General features: G+C 43.1%; 1 protein-coding gene across 1 annotated transcript; it reads right to left on the bottom strand.

Moving 5' to 3' along the window:
• Window positions 1-13,791: 13,791 nt before the first annotated feature.
• RIPPLY3 (ripply transcriptional repressor 3) lies at window positions 13,792-21,642 on the bottom strand. Its single transcript, XM_036899336.2, is given in 5 exon segments — window positions 13,792-13,927; window positions 13,929-14,112; window positions 16,573-16,640; window positions 20,464-20,530; window positions 21,408-21,642. Coding segments are annotated over 5 exon segments (456 nt in total). The 5' UTR covers window positions 21,515-21,642; the 3' UTR covers window positions 13,792-13,897.
• Between the last annotated feature and the right edge of the window lie 2,009 nt (window positions 21,643-23,651).

The following is a 23,651-nucleotide window of genomic DNA, read 5'->3' as shown; positions in this document are numbered from 1 at the left end:
ACACACAGTGCACATGGGCTCACACATCCAGCAACAGACAAGCGTCGGAAAGTTCAAAGCTGTGTTATTCCTAATAGCCCTAACCTGGAAACTAACCAAATGTTCACCAATAGGGGAAGGGATGAAGGAATGGTGATGTAACTCAGCAGGGAGATGAACCCGCTCAACTGCACCCACAGTTTGAAAGAATCTCCCAAATTAAGGTTAAGGGGAGGAGCCAGACACAAAAGAGCCTGTGCCCAGTGACTCGCTTGATATCAAGTTCAAAACTGAACAAATGGAATCTACTTATTGTTGGAAGGGGTAGTGACTGGAAGGTTGCACAAGGGGGCTCTCCTGGGAGACTGGTGGTGTTCTGTTTCTGATCTGGGTGCTGATTTCATGAGCATATTAACTTTGCAAAAATACATCAAGCTTATGACATATGTAGTTTTCTGTAGGTGTGTTATTCTTCAGTAAAATGTCTACATTGAAAAATTAGCCTAGAGGCAGGAAAGGATGGTTTTATTAATGTTAATACCTATGATAAAGTTGCGTTGAGATTTCCTCTTTAAAAATTTGTGCTCTTTAGTATACTCTTCAAATAGACCACTGGAATATAAAGAGAAAAATGATAGTCTTTTATATAATTTCAGACAGTATGCCTTACTTTCGAATCTACCTACAATAAAATCTTCAATTCCTTTTATGAAGCCCACCAGAATTTACTCCGAAGTCCGGAACAGCAAATTCTGTGAGTGTCTGAGCTTGGTGGTGGTACATGTTTTATTTCTTTGCAGCCTTCCTTGATCACAAATACTCTGTTGCCCCTACATAAAGGTAATGTTACTGAAAATGCGTTAGAAGCCTGGCAGTGGATGATCCACTGGGATTTGAGGCAGGTGGTGCAAGTTCCCGCCAGCTCATGTGTGGGGGCACCATCTCTCTTCTGGCCAGCAGCAAGAATTTGAAAAACAAGATTTGCTTATTTCCTTTCAGAATGTGAATTTTCCTCTAAGCCACCTTGCCAGGATTGTGTGGACATCAGGGCTAAGTTGGTTTGGCATTAGTGCTGTGCAGTAGCCAAGGCCGGTGTCTGCATATTGGGTGCACACAGCCCAGGAGAGGGCACAAAGGAATCCATGCGGGGATTTTGGGATTTCTGGGTGTTCTTTAACCTAAAAATGTAGTTTAGTTTAACATCTATTAATTTAATGCACAGGTTGACATTGGCCACCTTGATTGACACCTGTCATGGGTCATACAAGGTACACAAGGTGTCCTGAGGTAAGAGTATAACACCAGGTGAGGGAGTCCCTGTACTTATTAGGTCCAGTATATTCCTGTGTATACATGTGTGGTGAAGTGGATTTATAAGATTGAGTTACCCAGCTGTAAGTAAATTAACATTCATCAGAAGGACAAAGGGCTCTTAAAAAGTTCTGCCCAGCTATTACAATTCAACTTCTTACAATTAGTAAAAAGACAATCCAATTAGAAAATGGGTAAAGGATCAGAATAGACATTTCACTGAAGAAATATACAAATAACCAATAAGCACATGAAAAATGCCCATCATTACTTGTCATTAGGGAAATGCAAATCACACCACAGTGAGATACACTTTAGACCCATTAGGATGGCTATAATCAGAAGGACAGACAGTACCAAGAGTTATCAAGGATGTGGGAAAATGGAAGCCTTCATACCCTGCTGGTGGGAATGTAAAATGGCGCAGCTGCTTTGGAAAATAACCTGGCAGATCCTCAAACATTCTATCATAAAGTTACCATTTGACCCACCAATCCCACTCCCAGAGAAATAAAACATGCCCACACCAAAGCTTGTACATAAATGTTCATTGCAGTATTATTCACAAGAGCTAAAAAGTGAAAACAACCCAAGGGTCTATCAACCAGATATATGGGTAAATTAAAGGTGGTATATCCATTCAATGAATTCATCCAGCCATGAAAAGGACTGAGGTACTTGAACAACATGGAAGAACCTTGGAAAAATTATGCTAAGTGAAAGGAGCCAGACAGAAAAGGCCATAAGATGTATGCTTCCATTTATATGAAATGCCCAGAAAAGGAAAATCCAGATAGGAAGTAAATGAATGGTTGACAGAGGCTGGGGGTGGGGAAATGTGAGTGACTATGGGTGTGGGGTTTCTTTTTGGAGAGATTAGAATATCTGGAATTACACAGTGGTGATGGTCATGCAACTCTGTGCATATGTAAGAAAAACTGCAGAACTATACAATTTTAAAGGGTGAATTTTATAGTACGTTCATTTCTACCCAAGAAACTGGATTGAAAATACTAAGGTAGTGAAAGCACAAGAGCCTCTGCTTTTAGGACATGCTCATCTTCAGCCACATAACAAGGTAAAAAAGATTTGAAAAAATGTCAGCAAAAATAATTAAATTCTCCAGAAACTCCCTGATTTTTTTAAAACCCATGTAACAGAAATAAGATGTTTTTTGAAGAGCAATCTCTCTCCTCTGTGTTTGTTATAAGATGGGCATAAGCCAGTGGTAGACTTCCTCGGAAAGGTTAGACAATGTAACTAATTTTATAAAAATGAGACCTTTAAAATAGGGAACTTTGGTAAGCCTTTGTCATCATAGGGGGAGTGACCATACAGTCTTTTGAACTAAACAGAAGTCAGCCAGCTGTCTGTTGGTAAAGCACTGAAGAGTGACAGACTTAAAAGTCTTTTTTATTTTTTTGACCTTTTCTGGGCTAAGTGGTTCTTAGAAATATGCCAGTTAACATATATTTTTAAATTTACAATAGTTACACACACACAACTTCGTTTCTTCAATGCAAAGATGATTTTCTTAAAAATAAGTGAAAAACAATGTAGGAGGGTCATGGGGAAGGCAGTATAGCACAAAGAGAAGTAGTGACTCTATAGCATCTTGCTACGCTGATGGACAGTGACTGCAATGGGGTATGTGGGGGGACTTGATAATACAGGGGAATGTTGTAACCACAATGTTGCTTATGTGAAACCTTCATAAGATTGTTTATCAATAATACGTTAATAAAAAATAAATAAATGAAAAAGTAAAGTAAGTGTGGAGTCAAAAGAAACTCATTATGAAGAAGAGCATTGTAAAATTGGATGCTTGGAATTGTTTTTATCCTTAGGTGATTTTTCTTGCTGAAATTTTATTACCTTTAAAAAAATCCACCAAGTCTATATACCTTAAAACAAAACCAAAGATATATAAACTACTTTAATATCTTCCAAGAAGTTTTAATGCATTTTTTAGTCCTTTGGCTAAAATGTAAATACATTATATAGCTAAATAAAAGTACAAAATGCAACATCTTCCAGTTGGTTCAAAAAACAACAAATTGACATCAGGGAAGATGGAAACTTATCAAATTTCAACAAAACTTCTGCCAAGTTGGTGGATGGGACTGAAAACAAATACTGTGATTTAGGAAGTGTATGATGTGTTTCTTTCATTTAAATCTATGCTTCTCTGTGAGATAGTTTGAATATTATTTTATATATTGAATTATATATTTTTTTGTTTTATATATATTTTGTGTTTGGTAATTATATTATTCTTTAAAACCTGTATATCTTATAATGTGCACAACATGTTAGCCTGAATGTACATGTAGATTGATCATATGAAATTGCCATTTTTAGATCAAAATGGCTGTGCACCAGCAATTCCAAGTGGTTCAGTGTAAGGTATAGTTGGTAAGTGAATATACGTCTTACCAAGTGGCTCACAGAAAGCAGCTCCTAGTGAATGTGATTATTATTATTATTTTTTTTAATAATTATTTTTTATTGAAGGGTAGTTGACGCACAGTATTACATTACATTAGTTTCAAGTGTACAACACAGTGGTAGAACATTTATATACATAATTCTAGGTTCCAGCTATCACCCTACCAAGCTGTTACAATATCTTGACTATATTCCTTATGCTATACATTACATCCCGGTTACTTATTTATTTTACCATTGGAAGTCTGTCCTTTTTTTTTTTTTTTTTTTTTTTTTGTGAGGGCATCTCTCATATTTATTGATCAAATGGTTGTTAACGACAATAAAATTCTGTATAGGGGAGTCAATGCTCAATGCACAATCATTAATCCACCCCAAGCCTAATTTTCGTCAGTCTCCAATCTTCTGAGGCATAACAAACAAGTTCTTACATGTAGAACAAATTCTTACATAATGAATAAGTTACATAGTGAACAGTACAAGGGCAGTCATCACAGAAACTTTCGGTTTTGCTCATGCATTATGAACTCTAAACAGTCAGTTCAAATATGAATACTCATTTGGTTTTTATACTTGATTTATATGTGGATACCACATTTCTCTCTTTATTATTATTATTTTTAATAAAATGCTGAAGTGGTAGGTAGATACAAGATAAAGGTAGAAAACATAGTTTAGTGTTGTAAGAGAGCAAATGTAGATGATCAGGTGTGTGCCTGTAGACTATGTGTTAATCCAAGCTAGACCAGGGCAATAAAACATCCACGTATGCAGAAGATTTCTCTCAGAACAGGGGGGGTGAGGTTCTAAGCCTCACCTCTGTTGATCCCCAATTTCTCACCTGATGACCCCCCTGCGACTGTGCCTGTCTTAGGTTGTTCCTCCCTTGAGGAATCTTACCCGTCTCTGGCTAACCAGTCATCTTCCGGGGCCATACAGGGAAATGTGAAGTTGGTAAGTGAGAGGGAAGCCTTATTGTTTGAAAAGGTTAGCTTTTTACTTCTTTGCATATTTATGCCCTGTGGCTTCTATGCCCAGCATTTGTCTTGAGGTATCTTTACCACTTGGAGGAGTTATGATACTCGGTAAATTTGATATGAGGCATGAATTCTATTTAAGGGTTGTAATTAGGAAGGAAGAAGAAAAGCTATAGAAGTAGCAGACGGAAGAAAACATGGGAAGATTGATTATTTCTTTGACATATCTTCTTGTAGAGTAACTTCAGCATATATAGGTTTTAAGCTACTACTTAAATTGCACACACACATTAACATAATAGGAGTATAGTTACATAACCAAAGCATATCTGTAATTACCAGCCATCTCCAGTGAAACCAAGAAAACCATTAAGGCACCTTAGGCATTTGTGAAAACTTATCTATGATATGGTGGATATTGTCCAACTGAACTTGAACAGTCTGAGAGAAATCAGACAAATTAAAACAACCCATTCCTGGGGACTGTTCACATGCCATATGTTCTTTTAACAGTAAATAGTCTGTAGTTGTAAGAGTTTGGAGCGCTACAATTTGCACTTCTCCAAATTCTTGGTTGAGTTCCAACAGTATAGATCCAGTCAAATTTGTTGTTTTACTGTATGCACAGGCCAGCTTAGATATCTCCTTCATTCCCATGGCAAGTCCAGGAACTGGTGGGATGACTGCATCTACAGCCGTAGCAGTGCGTGGATCTTTGTTGGGGTTTTTTGATGATCATCTTCTGGCATGAGTCTTCCAGAGAGTGCAGATGTTGGAAGTTCTTTTTCATATCATATCTTAGTTCATTTTTGGGGTAGCCCAATTAGGCTTTGATCCTCTGTATAAACACAAACAGACCCTTTCCCTACACTTTTATATGCCCTTTATACCCTTGTGTAGAACTCGTTGGAGGTTACCACACAGGAACTGCCCTTTTTTTTTTTTTTGCTTTGTTTTTGGTATCACTAATCTACACTTACATGACGAATTTATGTTTACTAGGCTCTCCCCTATAAACCCCTTTACAGTCACTGACCATCAGCATAGCAAAATGTTGTAGAATCACTACTTGCCTTCTCTGTGTTGTACAGCCCTCCCTTTTCTCCTACCCCCCCATGTATGTTAATCTTAATACCCCCCTACTTCTCCCCCCCTTATCCCTCCCTACCCACCCATCCTCCCCAGTCCCTTTCCCTTTGGTACCTGTTAGTCCATTCTTGAGTTCTGTGATTCTGCTGCTGTTTTGTTCCTTCAGTTTTTCCTTTGTTCTTATATTCCACAGATAAGTGAAATCATTTGGTATTTCTCTTTCTCTGCTTGGCTTATTTCACTGAGCATAATACCCTCCAGCTCCATCCATGTTGCTGCAAATGGTAGGATTTGCCCTCTTCTTATGGCTGAGTAGTATTCCATTGTGTATATGTACCACATCTTCTTTATCCATTCATCTATTGATGGACATTTAGGTTGCTTCCAATTCTTGGCTATTGTAAATAGTGCTGCAATAAACATAGGGGTGCATCTGTCTTTCTCAAACTTGATTGCTGCATTCTTAGGGTAAATTCCTAGGAGTGGAATTCCTGGGTCAAATGGTAAGTCTGTTTTGAGCATTTTGATATAACTCCATACTGCTTTCCACAATGGTTGAACTAGTTTACATTCCCACCAGCAGTGTAGGAGGGTTCCCCTTTCTCCACAGCCTCGCCAACATTTGTTGTTGTTTGTCTTTTGGATGGCAGCCATCCTTACTGGTGTGAGGTGATACCTCATTGTAGTTTTAATTTGCATTTCTCTGATAATTAGTGATGTGGAGCATCTTTTCATGTGTCTGTTGGCCATCTGTATTTCTTTTTTGGAGAACTGTCTGTTCAGTTCCTCTGCCCATTTTTTAATTGGGTTATTTGTTTTTTGTTTGTTGAGGCGTGTGAGCTCCTTATATATTCTGGACGTCAAGCCTTTATCGGATGTGTCATTTTCAAATATATTCTCCCATACTGTAGGGATCCTTCTTGTTCTATTGATGGTGTCTTTTGCTGTACAGAAGCTTTTCAGCTTAATATAGTCCCACTTACTCATTTTTGCTGTTGTTTTCCTTGCCCGGGGAGATATGTTCAAGAAGAGGTCACTCATGTTTATGTCTAAGAGGTTTTCGCCTATGTTTTCTTCCAAGAGTTTAATGGTTTCATGGCTTACATTCAGGTCTTTGATCCATTTTGAGTTTACTTTTGTATATGGGGTTAGACAATGGTCCAGTTTCATTCTCCTACATGTAGCTGTCCAGTTTTGCCAGCACCACCTGTTGAAGAGACTGTCATTTCGCCATTGTATGTCCATGGCTCCTTTATCAAATATTAATTGACCATATATGTCTGGGTTAATGTCTGGATTCTCTAGTCTGTTCCATTGGTCTGTGGCTCTGCTCTTGTGCCAGTACCAAATTGTCTTGATTACTGTGGCTTTGTAGTAGAGCTTGAAGTTGGGGAGTGAGATTTCTCCTACTTTATTCTTCTTTCTCAGGATTGCTTTGGCTATTCAGGGTCTTTGGTGTTTCCATATGAATTTTTGAATTATTTGTTCCAGTTCATTGAAGAATGTTGCTGGTAGTTTCATAGGGATTGCATCAAATCTGTATATTGCTTTGGGCAGGATGGCCATTTTAACGATATCAATTCTTCCTAGCCACGAGCATGGGATGAGTTTCCATCTGTTAGTGTCCCCTTTAATTTCTCTTAAGAGTGACTTGTAGTTTTCAGAGTATAAGTCTTTCACTTCTTTGGTTAGGTTTATTCCTAGGTATTTTATTTTTTTTGATGCAATTGTGAATGGAGTTGTTTTCCTGATTTCTCTTTCTGTTGGTTCATTGTTAGTATATAGGAAAGCCACAGATTTCTGTGTGTTGATTTTGTATCCTGCAACTTTGCTGTATTCCGATATCAGTTCTAGTAGTTTTGGGGTGGAGTCTTTAGGGTTTTTTATGTACAGTATCATGTCATCTGCAAATAGTGACAGTTTAACTTCTTCTTTACCAATCTGGATTCCTTGTATTTCTTTGTTTTGTCTGATTGCCGTGGCTAGGACCTCCAGTACTATGTTAAATAACAGTGGAGAGAGTGGGCATCCCTGTCTAGTTCCCGATCTCAGAGGAAATGCTTTCAGCTTCTCGCTGTTCAATATAATGTTGGCTGTGGGTTTATCATAGATGGCCTTTATTATGTTGAGGTACTTGCCCTCTATTCCCATTTTGCTGAGAGTTTTTAACATGAATGGATGTTGAACTTTGTCAAATGCTTTTTCAGCATCTATGGAGATGATCATGTGGTTTTTGTCTTTCTTTTTGTTGATGTGGTGGATGATGTTGATGGACTTTCGAATGTTGTACCATCCTTGCATCCCTGGAATGAATCCCACTTGGTCATGGTGTATGATCCTTTTGATGTATTTTTGAATTCGTTTTGCTAATATTTTGTTGAGTATTTTTGCATCTACGTTCATCAGGGATATTGGTCTGTAGTTTTCTTTCTTGCTGGGGTCTTTGCCTGGTTTTGGTATTAGGGTGATGTTAGCTTCATAGAATGAGTTTGGGAGTATCCACTCCTCCTCTATTTTTTGGAAAACTTTAAGGAGAATGGGTATTATGTCTTCCCTGTATGTCTGATAAAATTCCGAGGTAAATCCATCTGGCCCGGGGGTTTTGTTCTTTGGTAGTTTTTTGATTACCTCTTCAATTTCGTTGCTGGTAATTGGTCTGTTTAGATTTTCTGTTTCTTCCTGGGTCAATCTTGGAAGGTTATATTTTTCTAGGAAGTTGTCCATTTCTCCTAGGTTTCCCAGCTTGTTAGCATATAGGTTTTCATAGTATTCTCCAATAATTCTTTGCATTTCCGTGGGGTCCGTCGTGATATTTCCTTTCTCGTTTCTGATACTGTTGATTTGTGTTGACTCTCTTTTCTTCTTAATAAGTCTGGCTAGAGGCTTATCTATTTTGTTTATTTTCTCGAAGAACCAGCTCTTGGTTTCATTGATTTTTGCTGTTGTTTTATTCTTCTCAATTTTACTTATTTCTTCTCTGATCTTTATTATGTCCCTCCTTCTGCTGACCTTAGGCCTCATCTGTTCTTCTTTTTCCAATTTTGATAATTGTGACATTAGACCATTCATTTGGGATTGCTCTTCCTTTTTTAAATATGCTTGGATTGCTATATACTTTCCTCTGAAGACTGCTTTTGCTGTGTCCCACAGAAGTTGGGGCTTAGTGTTGTTGTTGTCATTTGTTTCCATATATTGCTGGATCTCCATTTTGATTTGGTCATTGATCCATTGATTATTTAGGAGCGTGTTGTTAAGCCTCCATGTGTTTGTGAGCCTCTTTGCTTTCTTTGTACAGTTTATTTCTAGTTTTATGCCTTTGTGGTCTGAAAAGTTGGTTGGTAGGATTTCAATCTTTTGGAATTTTCTGAGGCTCTTTTTGTGGCCTAGTATGTGGTCTATTCTGGAGAATGTTCCATGTGCACTTGAGAAGAATGTATATCCCGCTGCTTTTGGATGTAGAGTTCTATAGATGTCTATTAGGTCCATCTGCTCTACTGTATTGTTCAGTGCTTCCGTGTCCTTACTTATTTTCTGCCCAGTGTATCTATCCTTTCGGGTGAGTGGTGTGTTGAAGTCTCCTAGAATGAATGCATTGCAGTCTATTTCCCCCTTTAGTTCTGTTAGTATTTGTTTCACATATGCTGGTGCTCCTGTGTTGGGTGCATATATATTTAGAATGGTTATATCCTCTTGTTTGACTGAGCCCTTTATCATTATGTAGTGTCCTTCTTTATCTCTTGTTACTTTCTTTGTTTTGAAGTCTATTTTGTCTGATATTAGTACTGCAACCCCTGCTTTCTTCTCACTGTTGTTTGCTTGAAATATGTTTTTCCATCCCTTGACTTTTAGTCTGTACATGTCTTTGGGTTTGAGGTGAGTTTCTTGTAAGCAGCATATACATGGGTCTTGCTTTTTTATCCATTCTGTTACTCTGTGTCTTTTGATTGGTGCATTCAACCCATTAACATTTAGGGTGACTATTGAAAGATATGTACTTATTGCCATTGCAGGCTTTAAATTCGTGGTTACCAAAGGTTCAAGGTTAGCCTCTTTAGTATCTTACTGCCTAACTTAGCTCGCTTATTGAGCTGTTATATACACTATCTGGAGATTCTTTTCTTCTCTCCCTTCTTGTTCCTCCTCCTCGATTCTTCATCTGTTGGGTGTTTTGTGCTGTGCTCTTTCTAGGAGTGCTCCCATCTAGAGCAGTTCCTGTAAGATGTTCTGTAGAGGTGGTTTGTGGAAAGCAAATTCCCTCAGCTTTTGTTTGTCTGGGAATTGTTTAATCCCACCGTCAAATTTGAATGATAGTCGTGCTGGATACAGTATCCTTGGTTCAAGGCCCTTCTGTTTCATTGTATTAAATATATCATGCCATTCTCTTCTGGCCTGTAGGGTTTCTGTTGAGAAATCTGACGTTAGCCTGATGGGTTTCCCTTTATAGGTGACCTTTTTCTCTCTAGCTGCCTTTAACACTCTTTCCTTGTCCTTGATCTTTGCCATTTTAATTATTATGTGTCTTGGTGTTGCCCTTCTTGGATCCTTTCTGTTGGGGGTTCTGTGTATTTCCGTGGTCTGTTCGATTACTTCCTCCCCCAGTGTGGGGAAGTTTTCAGCAATTATTTCTTCTAAGATACTTTCCATCTCTTTTCCTCTCTCTTCTTCTTCTGGGACCCCTATAATACGGATATTGTTCCTTTTGGATTGGTCACACAGTTCTCTTAATATTGTTTCATTCCTGGAGATCCTTTTGTCTCTATGTCAGCTTCTATGCGTTCCTGTTCTCTGATTTCAATTCCATCAATGGCCTCTTGCATTCTATCCATTCTGCTTATAAACCCTTCCAGAGTTTGTTTCATTTCTGCGATCTCCTTTCTGGCATCTGTGATCTCCTTCCGGACTTCATCCCATTTCTCTTGCGTATTTCTCTGCATCTCTGTCAGCATGTTTATGATTCTTATTTTGAATTCTTTTTCAGGGAGACTGGTTAGGTCTGTCTCCTTCTCTGGTGTTGTCTCTGTGATCTTTGTCTGCCTGTAGCTTTACCTTTTCATGGTGATAGGAATAGTCTGCAGAACTGGGACGAGTGACGGCTGGAAGGACTTCCTTTCTTGTTGGTTTGTGGCCCTCCTCTCCTGGGAGAACCACGGCTTCTAGTGGCTTGTGCTGCGCAGCTGCGCGCAGACAGGGTTTCTGCTTCCTGCCCGGCTGCTATGGAGTTAATCTCCGCTGTTGCTGTGGGCGTGGCCTGGCTCGGGCAGCTGCTCCAAAATGGTGGAGTCGCGTTGGAGCAGGAGCGGCTGGGAGGCTATTTATCTCCGTAAGGGGCCTGCCTGCTCCCTGCAGCCCAGGGGTTAGGGTGCCCAGAGATCCCGGATTCCCTACCTCTGGATTAAGTGACCTGCCCTGCCCCTTTAAGATTTCCAAGAAGCACCCGCCAAAACAAAACGCCCACCAAAAAAAAAAAGAAAAAAAAAATTTTTTTTTAATTAAAAAAAAAAAAAAAAGTTTTTAATTAAAAAAAAAAAAAAAAAGGTGGTCGTTCGTTTTTTTTTTATTCTGCGGTGCCAGCCTCAGGCCTCTGCTCACCGGTCTTTCTGCCCTGTTTCCCTAGTATTGGGGTCCCTATCCCTTTAAGACTTCCAAAAAGCGCTCGCCAAAACAAAACAGCAAAAAAGCAAAAAAAAATGGTCGCGCGCTTTTCTTATGCCCTCTGTCGCCCAGCCTCCAGTGCCCGCTCACTGTTCTTGCTGCCCTGTTTTCCCAGTATCGAGGGCCCTGCACTCTGGCCCGGATGGCTGGGGCTGGGTGTTCGGCAGCCCTGTCCTCCGTCTCCCTCCCGCTCTGCCTGCTCTTCTCCCGCCGGGAGCTGGGGGGAGGGGCGCTCGGCTCCCGCGGGGCCGGGGCTTGTATCTTACCCCCTTCGCGAGGCGCTGGGTTCTCTCAGGTGCGGATGTGGTCTGGATATTGTCCTGTGTCCTCTGGTCTTTATTCTAGGAAGGGTTGTCTTTGTTATATTTTCATAGATATATATTGTTTTGGGAGGAGATTTCCGCTGCTCTACTCACGCCGCCATCTTCTGCCCCTCCCTGAATGTGATTATTGAAACAGAATCTTGCAAATACCTCAAGCTGATGCAGGTTAGGATCATCTGTACGTTGGCCCCCTTAATGCAGGCTCCCATTATTTTAGTGACAGAGAATACATAATCAAAAGCATGAGGCTTATGCAGGTGTGGGCCTTTCTGTCACCAACCTGTGCTACCACATAACCAGGGGGAGCCCAGGATCTCCCCTGTGTCACAAATGCCCGACCTGCAGTCCCGGAGACTCCAGCACTGGCCACGGCTAAAGTGTCTCATTTTCTATATTTGTACCACGCTGGCCAAAAACTAAGCAATTTTTTTTAGGAGAGCAAGGTACAGGCTTTTTTTAAAAAATAAAGTGAGAGAATAGAGCTCCTGGCTCACAGCAGGAGAGGACAAGAGAGCCCCAAACTAAGCAATTTTTGTGTAGTAACTCTACTACACAGCACCTTTAAAATTCTGGTGCCATGAGCACTTGGAGAAGGTTTGGTTTCTTAATGGTAAACTGGCAACTGGGATAGATCTTTCTTCTCAGTAGAGCTGATTTATTAAGAAAACGAAAGCAAACCAAATGGGATGATGTAAGCATCATCCCAAGCATCATCTGAAGGAGGAGTAGGGTTAGGCTTGGAGTGTTTTTATGTTAAAATCCAGCAGAAACAAGAGGGCCTATTAAAATAGGAGGCTGTATTAAAAAAAAAAGTTAAAGAAAAATATTTAAGAGAAAAAGACCAAACAATAAACAAAACCCATAATTTTTTAAAGGGTGGGGCAATAAGAAACAATTAATTGATGTAGGCTACCTTTAGACAGAGAAAGGGCAGAACAGGAGAGGCTGGCTTTTACTTTGCAAATATTACACTGTTTATGCTATACTGTTTATTTCTGTACTGTTTAGATTGTTGAAATATTTGCATGTATTCTCAACTTTTTTATATTAATGGCTTATTTGGGCATTGAGGTTATTACCCATTTTGTTTTCTTTTTCATGCTTTTTCTTCTTTCTAAAAAAAACTTCATATCATTTAAAGAGTTAAATATTAAAAAATCATGACGAACATTAAAAGACTCTAAGGTAAGCACTAATTAAATCTAAAAAGGTCTTAAACAAAAGAAGGTGATTTACAAACATTTTTTCTTTCAAAATATTTATTTCAAGTAGAAACTTACATAATGTTCTTTATACAGGAAGACATCACATGTAAGATAATTAAGTAAAAAATCCTGAGGAATATATACTCGTGTGGCATCAAACTATGAAAAACTGAAAATTATTTTACATTATATACTTTGATTAAAAACATTATTCTATTCACGTAACAAGCCCAAACTAGTCCCCAACTAAGAGTTAAAGCTCTTCTCTCTATATCCATGCACAGAGCCCTTAGACAAGAATCATATAAGTTTTTTATCCTAAAAGTCCATACTTTTTTAAATTTCTGCCATTCTTATGGAAATTATTCAGTGTTTTGTTTGTTTTTAATGAATAGACATTTCTAGGCTGCCACTAAGCGACTTAGACAATTTCACTGTCGCAAAAGCAGACACAGCTCAATGATGCATCTCAGGTTGGGTAAGAGGCACAGGCTGGTTACTAATCTGTGTTGGAATTATTTGTCATTTGATCAGCAGAGTGACCATGCTGAATGCGCTTTGAAAGCTGGCCCTACAGGATAATGACCCCTGTTGATGCAAACCTTCACTTGGTCCTAGAATTCTTTCTCAACAGCATGAGTGCCCTGAAGAAGAGTCACAGAAGAAGTAACAGCTGAGTTCCTGTCCTGAGCGAGTGCTCACCAGAGACAGTGAAAGCTGTTCCGATCCCCTGTGCACCCTGGGGAAATGCAGAGTGTCCTGGCATGACTGTCCCCACGAGCAAGGGTGAGGCGGCTGGGCGCGGAGAGAGACCCCGTTTACTTGGATGAGGAGCGCTCAGCACTCCCAGGACAGTGGCCGTGGGCGAGGGGACCCTTTCCACCGAGGCCTCCAGATCCCCGTCCCGGGGGGGTCAGCCGCTCTCTGCCCTCTGCTCCTGGGCCGCTTTCGGCCTGCTCTGTATCCTGGCACTGAAGGTCAGAGGCCTGGGATTCTTCCTCCTCCTCTTCCTCTGAATCGGATGCATCGTTGTAGAAGTGAATCGTGGCTTGCACTGGGAAACTGGCCAGCACCTTCTCCCCGGAACTCTGCAGATATTCTTGACGCTTTGAAATGGGTAAATAAAGTCTAATATTTAAGAAGCAAATACACCATTAGTCAACTTAAAACAGTCTTGAACTCCATCTAGAGGCTTCTTCTCCCTAGAAGCTTCTAACACCCAGTCTTCCCCTCTGATTACCTTTGCTGCACACAATGGGGTTTTTTAAGTCATCAGAACACAAAACTGCAGGCAGATGGAGAGACTGGTTTGGGACCCCACGCTAGTTCAGAAATGAGCTGTAGTCTGAGTGAACAAATCAGTTCAGACTGACACTCCATGAGGGTGAAAGGAAATAAAAAACTGAGTTCTAAGATTAAGAGGCTCACACCAACCAAATGGAGGTCCTGACGCATCCTGCAGAATGTATGTCCTGTTCAGGGGAGACCCACTCGCCCACCACTCCCAGGTATGGGGCATGGTGTGACCCTCTGGGCTAGAGGAAACTTGACTCAGAAACCTTGATCTAGAGAAGCAGCTATTTTTCTGGATGTGGCTATGGACAAGCTGTAGAAGTGAGTCTGTAGCTTCGTCAGAATAGAAAATAGCATCCCTGGCTTCTTGTCCAGTCAAAAGGAAAGAAGAGAAGGAAGGAAGAAGAGAAAGAAGAAGTCTGGAACCTCTAAATACAGGTTTCGGGGAGGTTAGGATTCCAATTTTACACCGAAATTATTTAAAACACCCTCCACTCTCCCCTTAATCTCTTATCCTTGTGCTTGGTATTCACCAATTTATTTGCATATTTTTGCCTGTGATCGTCTGAGGAACTGGGAGGGATTATCAATTGACCACTGCTTATTTGCAAGGCTGATTTCAATTTCCCCCCACTCTGGGTAGAGGAGAAAAGCAGGAGAGAAAATGCCCCAGCAGTAAGAAATGCATGACAATGTTGAGCTTCCTAAGACTTCCAACCGACCAGCGCTGCTGGCCCTCCAGGGTACATGTGACCATGTCTGGAGACACTTTGGGCGGCCACAACTGCAGAGAAGCTACTGGTGTGTAGTGGACAGAGGCCAGGGGTGGTGCTAAACACCCTGCACAACCCCCCCACACCCCACAGTGACCAATCCAGCCCACAGGGTCAGTAATGCTGAGGTGAGAAACCCCAACAGGCAGAAAAAAAGTACGTGTGTGTGTGTGTGTGTGTGTGTGTGTGTGTGTGTGTGTGTGTGTGCATACATATAAAACAGAAATATAAGCACAGTTTAGTGTTTGGCATATCAGATATGCTGATTGGCAGGAGGATTTGCATTTGTAGTACGTCTGGAATTTGCTTTAAAATATTCTAACAAAAACTAAATCCTTAGGAAAGGAGGATAAACGTGATCAGGTCTGTAGAACATGGATAATTATTGAGGATGATGATGGGCACATGCGGTTCCTCATACTAATCTCCACTTTTGTGTATGTTTGAAACTTTCTGTAATAAAAAGACAAAACTAAGCCGTGTCAGTTTGCGCTGCGTGCCTCACCAGTCCCTGCATTTTCAGTGAGTCGGACCTTGGGGAACTGCAGCAGAGTGTCCATGGGAGGCAGGCCAAGAGGTGCAGGTGACGGCTCACAGGGCAAGAAGGAGGGCGGTGGCTCTCAATCCCTGCAGCATGTTAGGGTCACCTGGGGAGCCCATAGAAATAGACACCTGGTCTTGTCCCCACAAGTGAGTCGGAGTTCCCAGGGGAGCCACCCAGCCTCGGCATTTTTAAAGCTTCCCCAGTGAATCTATGAGGATTAAAGATCACTAGTGTAAGGGATGCTGGGAAAGCTTCCCTTTTCCAAAAAAATCCCTCTCTCTTTGAACAGTCTGAGGTGCTCTAAATTTCACCTCCAGCAATTAATATCTTTGGGTCTTATTAAAGATTCCAGACTTCCAAGATAGCCAAGGCAACTACTCTGATGAGGGATGGCAGCACAGACTAGGTTCATTTTGCTAAAGGAAATGAGAGATGGAGAGATAGACTGAGAGAAGCTGGAGAGAGACAGAGAAACAGACAAAAAGCCTGAACATGAGCCACTTGCTTAAAATGGATGAAATGTAAGAGGAAAACATCAGTGGGGTCCGGATCCCCACCAGGACCACGAAAGCACCAAGGGACTGGAGGAAGCTATCGTGTGGAAACTTCCATCCAATCCCTCATTTAGTCAATACACATATTTTTGAAGGTCTACTTTGCTCTAGACAATACACTAACTTATATCCTGGGAAAGAAATAGAAATGGACCTACATATCTAAGTAAATAAGCAGCTATACATATACAATTCATATTCAATTAAATCAACACAAGAAATAATATGTAATAAGAGGTATAAACAAGGCATAAAGGAGAGAGGCTAATTCCACTTGCACGGGGCAATAATAATAATTAAATAATGTTGGGGAATATTAAATTTTGCACTTTGCTAGAAATGTACATAACTGAAGACTGTAAAGTGCAGTAATGCTTATATTTAAAGGAAATAATATATTTCTTACTGTGCAGTCATATGTTACCTTACAGGGTGCTGAAACCCGAAGGCCCCCTTTGATCCAGAAGCCTGCTGGTCACCCGCAGGTTCAAGCTGTAAAGATACACATACAAACCCAGACACAGTCAAGGGGCCTCTCTAGTAGTGTCCTGAAACTTCAAGAAATTAAATCTAAGTAGTCTGCACTTGTTAGTATAAATACCAATTTTGGAGATGGCTTAAACACCTTAGCAGTATTTGATAAGCTCCCTCTTACTGTTGTCGGCACTGTCCTGGGCACTGTGAGAGACTCAGAGATGGAAAGATGAGTCCAACACAGACCCTCAGTTCAGGAGTGTTAAATCTAAGGGGACAGACACACACACAGGTGAGTAACCACACTACAGAGCATCCTACCATAAGATGCCAACAACTGTAAGCAGGGAGGAGCAGGAAAGGGTTCACGGAGGGCCTGGCGGAGACCTTAGTGGCATTTGCGTGTTCAGTTCTCAGACCATTCCTGGTTGGAGTGACCATCAGATTCCAATGGTTGGGAAAACAGGAATCACAGGTTGGGCAGAGTGAGGAGCCTGATGTGGAATGAATGAACAGCTGTGCTGGTGAAAGGGTTCCAATGGGAAACTGAGTCTTACTTATAGAACACCTTGAATGCTCACTCTGGTTTCATTCCAGAGACAGGTGCTAAAGGCCATTACTGAGCTTTAAGCCAGGAGTCTGAGGATCAGATCTGTGTTTTAAGGATCATGTGGCCACTGGTAGCAGTTCATAGGCTGGATTGGGGAGGGAAGGGCTTGGTGGGAACTGGCAAGAGGTGATAAAGATTTTAGCTCATCTAACAAAGATTGGAAGGGAAAGGAAAGTGGGTTCCAAGGACACTTCAGTAGCTTCAAAAGGTCCTCCACCACTTGAATAGCACAAGTGCAGGAGAGGGAAGTTAGTCTGAGCCACTAAGGATGACAGTGATGGAGACAAGACATTGCAGCGAGGCCAGCAGGCTCATCCACCCTGTGACATCGTGAGTACAAGGGGGGCAAAGGGATGGTCACACTCTGCCTGTCTGGTGTTGATCCCATTTCGCCTAACTCCTGAAGGGCTGGACCTCAATGGCCTGAAGTGTAGCCAAATTATCTGAGGGGCCAAAGAGCCAGAAATTGTCACTTTAGCTGAGAGCTTGGAAAGCATTGGTTACTGTGGGAAGTGGGGAGTGGGATGTCACAGGATAGGCAATCCCAGGAAAACTAGAAAGTAAGCTGAAATGGGCTGGGCAGTGGGTCCGAACCCCTGAGCCCTTGGGTCACATGGGGTTTTTTGGGAACCAGATTGGGAATGAGACAAAACCTGCTAGGGCATGACAAGGGAGGACTCTGGGGCTTGTCACCAATGACCACCATGCCATTCCATCCCGTAGGGTCCCTTGGTGTGTGTGCTGGGGGTGGGGGGAGGTGGGACAGGGGTTATGAGCAAACATCTAACGTCTTTACGTTTTACCAACCTGATTTTTACAATATGCTGTGGTCAGCTAAGGGAAACAAAATGAGACTCTTTGGAACAAAATCTTTTCCATAATGAAGTTCACTCTTTGGAGGGTCCAGGAAGGCTCATCTGTGTTAAGCTGTGTTTCTAGTTAAAAAATATCCCTAATTGCTCAGGCTTACCCCACCACTATAAGCAATCCTGGGCTGTCAGAGGCAATTTTACACTCCGTGATGGTAGAGAATCTAATGCGCCAATGCAAACTTTGGTGGGCACCCAAAGGCAGTGTTAGACGGTACAGTGAAACAGCTTCCTTTAAGTAATGACATTTTATCCAGATTATGCAATATACCACCTTTATATGTGGGAAAAACTTTACCCCATAAACATACACAGCTTTAAAAACTTTACAGCACAAACACCTGTTATTAAAGATTATTTTCTGATGACAGAAATGCCTAAATATTCACACTTTGAAAATTCAAGGGGACCAGAAATGTGTACTGGCTAAGCACTTTGCTTAAGGTGTGTGTACGTATGTGTCCTTAAGAGTGAGAGAACAGAACAGATGATTTCACCAGAGGGTCCACCTTCTACCCAGGCCTGCCTCTGGCCCCGGTAAAGTTCAGGTGTGGGGAGCGGGGAAGATGGAAGGGTGGGACCCAGAGAGCACAGTCCCTGATACCTCCTTCCAGGAAATCCCCTCCTTTGTAGGGCCCCAAGGGGCCAAGAGGGAAATGTAACAGAGGTCAACAAAGCTTTAGGCTGTGGCTCATTTTTCCCGGGCAGGGAGGGAGACATTCCCAAGGGGAGGCTGGTGCACCAAATGGATGCGAATGACTTCGCTGTTCAGGGCACGGGTCCTTGAAGGCCTCCCTCAAAATTCTCCAAGAACACACAACAGGGCTCCGCGGCCAAAAGAACAGGGTTCTCCGGCCTTGTCGGGAGAGGGCGCAGTTGAGCGAAAGCGTTCCCTCCGGCGTGGGGCTGCGCTCACGCCGATGGCGCTTCTGGGAACCGTGTGCCCTGCACTGGGCCTGAGGTGGCCCTCCCGTGACCTCTCGGCCCTGCTAACTGGGCTCCGCAAAGAGCTGCCCCACGGGGAGCGGAGCAGCAAGCGCTGCAGCTCCCATGGAACAGCCATCCTCAACCCCCGTAAATAATCCATAGACACACGGCTTTCCCCAGTGTACCATGCCAATGATCAACTAGAAAGTTGTTACAGCTTCACATTTTTCTGCAAGTAATCATTTATCTCACAAAGGGCCTTCTCATCACAATAGCAAAAAACCCACCTGCCTAATATAAGAAGGTGTGCTAGTATTTTTATCCTTGCAACAACTTATAGGATGTATATAATTTCATTTAAAAGAAAATGGGGTACTTGTAAATTTCTATAGTTTCTCTCCCCCAAGCACCTTTAAATCTTACATTTAAGAACTTAAGTTTGAACGCAAACGAAGGAATTACTTTCCATTATTTAGATATTGTATGTATTTAAGAGTAAGCGGGCTACAAAATCATAACCCTTGTTCATTGATAGAGATTTTATTTGCTTCATTCTTTATAGTAACTGAATTAAAACTCCCATTATTAAGACAAATTTAATAGTCTCAGAATCAAAATATGGTGAAAAGCCTGCTTTCCCATGCTTGAGTTTCTTATATTACAAATAATTACACACTAAACCATATGCCACATGTGTTATGTAAGTTAAATGCATGGTCCTTCCCAGCCTGATGAGCTCTTCAGCATTTTAACAGTCATCAATTTACACTTTAAAATATAACAGAAGAAAGGTAAATTCTATGAAGTCATTACTTCAGTAAGTATAAAGTAATTTAGTTAACTATCCAGGAAACAAAAGAATAGTGGTGGTGATTAATCTTCACCCACAAAGCCCTCAGCTGGAGTGTATTTGCTCAAACAACATGAGTGAACCCAGGAGTGACGGCAGAGGGGCCGAAAGTGTTTCAGAAAAGGCCAGACAGTGGGTGTGGGCTCTTAACCACACCTTCTGGGTATCCCAGACTGGTCTCTGCCTTTATTTGCACTCTGGCACCAGCCCCCTGTTAATGGCACACTCAGCTTTTCTGTAAGGGAGGAGGGGCATCAGGCAGCCTTCTTCCCTCCTCTCTCCACCTGCTGGTTTGCAGGAAAAAAAAAAAAACATGGAAGAAATCTCATAATGCCCTTGAAACAACTGTGCCATAGTGGCTTTGCTATTCAAGAAAGGAGAAGCTCGTAGAGCCCAGTCTATAGGTGACCCAGGGCTCACCAACACTAGGCCCCTCCCAGACCCTGAGGCACTTCTGCACTCCATGACCGGGAGAGACAGGCTCAAAAGGCTTTCCTAGGCCCTTTATTTTAGAGATGGTGTCACTTTCTGGCCGAACTGGCTGGTACCTACAACACCCACCTTAACCTTATCAGGTATCCTTACCGGGCTCCCACTTGTGGTCAGCTCAGCCTCACGGGGTGTCAGGGTCCAAGGTCTCCATGGTGCAAGGCTGGAACGGCAGGGGCCAAGAGTGAGCCAGGTTTCCTGCTGTCTTAAAATGATACCATAAGAGTTATTCTTATCAATTCTAATGTCTGCTTGAAGGTCACTTGACACCCCAGAATATTCTCCCAAAGTCTGTCTGTGGATAAACCAGTGCCATTTGTGTTTATTTTCTCCGACCACATTCCCAGTTCTCTGCCTTCACTGGACCTTGAGAAGTCCCAAATGTGATACAATAATCAGGGAACACATTCCTGGAGGGATTTCTCTCCCCAGCAGGCTGGATTCTTCAATTCAGATTCCCCACTGTGGCTGGCTGCTTTGTGGCTCAGTAATCTTCAACCACACAACCTGGGCTCTGGAAGGATCTTGACTCTGCAGAGAAGATTCCACAGTGTTCTACGATGTAAAAATGGGGAATTGGTTTCTCCTTTCTGGCTGCCTCGCCACGCGGCCCCTTCCACACCTCCGTGACTTTTATTTTAACTTTACTACCTTAAAAAGGGCTGGTATCCAAGGACGGGGAACTCTGAGCAAAAGCACAAAGCAAAGACTGTCACCAAGAGTGTGACAGGCAACGTGAGGGGATCGCCTGCAAGGCTCACTGAGGGGCCCGAAAGCTCCACGTTCCCAGCCCGGTGATTTTCAAATCTATAAACCGGAGCGTTGGTGCATTTCCTTGCAGGCACCTCCGGGCCTCCTCACTTCAGACTGTGCGCTGGAAGCGAGGCAGAGGACTCTGCGTCCCTGTCTCTGGCTAAGGAGCTGGCTCGACGTCACCGTCGGCTCCGGGCCTGAGCCCGGGTTCCAGGACACCGCGCCGCGGAGCATCCCGCTTCGGTTTCAGCACTGACGCGTGCAGCGGGGCCCCGGGGACACCTCACCTCTCCGGCTCGCGCGGCTGCGGCGATGGCCTCTGAGGACCGTCCGCGGGGCAGTGACAGACGCGCCGCCGCTCGTCCCGGGCTCCGGCCGCCGCCACGGGTCTCATGGTGACCGCGGAGCCCGCAGCCCTCCAGCCGCGCCGGCGACTCGGCGGCGCCCTGACCACTCGGGGGAGGGCGCTCACCTACCCGTGCGCGGAGCGCCAGGTTTAAACACCGGGGCGCGGCGGGCGGGGACTCGGGAAACCGGGGAGGGGGCGGGAAGGGCGCAGGGGAAGTTTCTGGAGGGGGACAGGGGAAGTCGGGGAGGGGAGGTCAGCTCCAGGAGGAGCGCCTCGGGGGCGGGGGCACGTCCCGGAGGGCACTCCCAGGACGCGGGTGAGAAGGCGACAAAGGATAGCCAGGGAGGGTCGCCAGGGACGGGGGCGCGGAAGCCCGGGAGGGGACGGCGGGAAGTGACACGGGAGGCCCGGGCACCGGCACACGTGGGCGTTTCCGTGGGGCGATCGCCGCTGCGAGAGAGGAGGGGTCCCTGGCTTCTTCCCGCCCTTCTGGGCCCCTTGCGGCCTTCGGGGTTCTGTTCCTTCGCGACCACCTAGGTCCCCGGCTTTCCGCAGAATCTCACGTCCATCACTCTAAGGCGGCCGCGGGGCTGGGGGTCGGCTGCAGCAACCTGGGGGCCGCGAGGACCCGCGCTGCCTTGGGTGCTGCACTGCGGGCGCTCGACGCCCCGACGGTGGCGCTCGCAGGGGGCGGAAGGCCCGCGGAGCGGAGAGCGAGATGAGAGCGCCCTGCCCACCTTAGGAGGCTTTGGGAGACCACCTGGCTTTTTATGCGGGTGGGTGGGATTCCTCTCTGTTAGTCCCGGGACCGGTTTAGAAAGCACCTGATGAGCCCGGTCGGCGCCCGTGCGGACCCTGGGGACACTTCCCCCGGCTTCAGGCCTCGCGTGGAGCGCAGGGCCAGGTGGGAGGAAAGCTGTTTTATGTCTGGCAAGGCGACAGAGTACTTAAAGCGGGGCTCAACTTAGCGCGTCCCTCACCCCTCCAAATAGGATGAGCTCCTCAGTGCCCTTCTGACGTTGCATTGGAGAATTGAGTTTACTCTATGTGATTTAAATTAATGCATTAAAAAAATCAAAGAACTTCAGAGATTTAAATGTTTCCACTTTTTTCCTTTAAGAACAACAGATTTTGACAATAATTAAACCTAATAAAAGAGAAAAGAGGGGAAATTAAGAAATAACCTTACTATATAAAATTTCATACAAATTATTTTTTAAAAAGACATGGAGTATAATGGAGGCATAGGAGAAGGCAAACAACATCAACAGACAACATTGCAACAACGTATTTAATCTACCAACCTAGAAAGATTTTATGAAGGAACAGTGGGCTACGGGTATGGGTGCCTTAAAATAGGTGTCTTCCTGGTAGCTTCTGGCAATGTAATCAAGGTACCTTTCTGAAAAAGTATGACAATATATATCATGTAGCTTAAAAATGGTCACCTCTTGGCCCAGTAAGCCTACTCCTGTGTCTATATTAAAGATGTATTTAATTACAGAGAAGAGTTCAGTGTAGTGTTATTTATAGTGCTGAAAAATATGTCCAAAAATATGGCAATGATTAAATAATGGTGGAATATCATGCAACTAACAAAAATGTTCATTGAATTTAAACAGCCTGGGGAAAATACATGTAACATTAAAAGAATGAAATTGTATGAATAGGATCTACACTGTATACAGAGCCTACAAAATGACAAAGCAGAAGTGATCCCTGAGTGCTGGGATTACTAAGGATTTAAAACAAAAAAAATCATTTCCCAATTTTTAACAGTGAACATATATTACTTTTTATAGGGTAAAATATGCATAACATAAAATTTACCATTTTAATCATTTTCATATGTGGTTCAGTGGCATTAAGGTCTCATATTAGTGCAGCCATCACCACCATCCATCTCCAGAACTTTTTCATCATCCCAAACTGAAACTGTCCCCAAGTAATACTAACTCCCCAGCCCCTTCTCCTCAATCCCTGGCAAGCAACATTCTACTTTTTCTCTCCAAAGATTTGACTATTGTAGGGACCTCAGATGATTGGGATCATTTGCCCTTTTCTGGAGCATATATTAATTTTGTACGTTATCCTAGCCCTGCAAATAGGCATCATTGTCATTTTACAGATTAAGAAACTGAGGTAGAGGGGTTAAGTAATTGGTGCAAAGTCAGCATCTAGC

Source organism: Manis pentadactyla, chromosome 1 (assembly GCF_030020395.1).
Source record: "Manis pentadactyla isolate mManPen7 chromosome 1, mManPen7.hap1, whole genome shotgun sequence".
Taxonomy (NCBI): Eukaryota; Metazoa; Chordata; class Mammalia; order Pholidota; family Manidae; genus Manis; species Manis pentadactyla.
The sequence above is the reverse complement of the archived record's forward strand: the minus strand, read 5'-3'. Positions and strand labels throughout refer to the sequence as shown.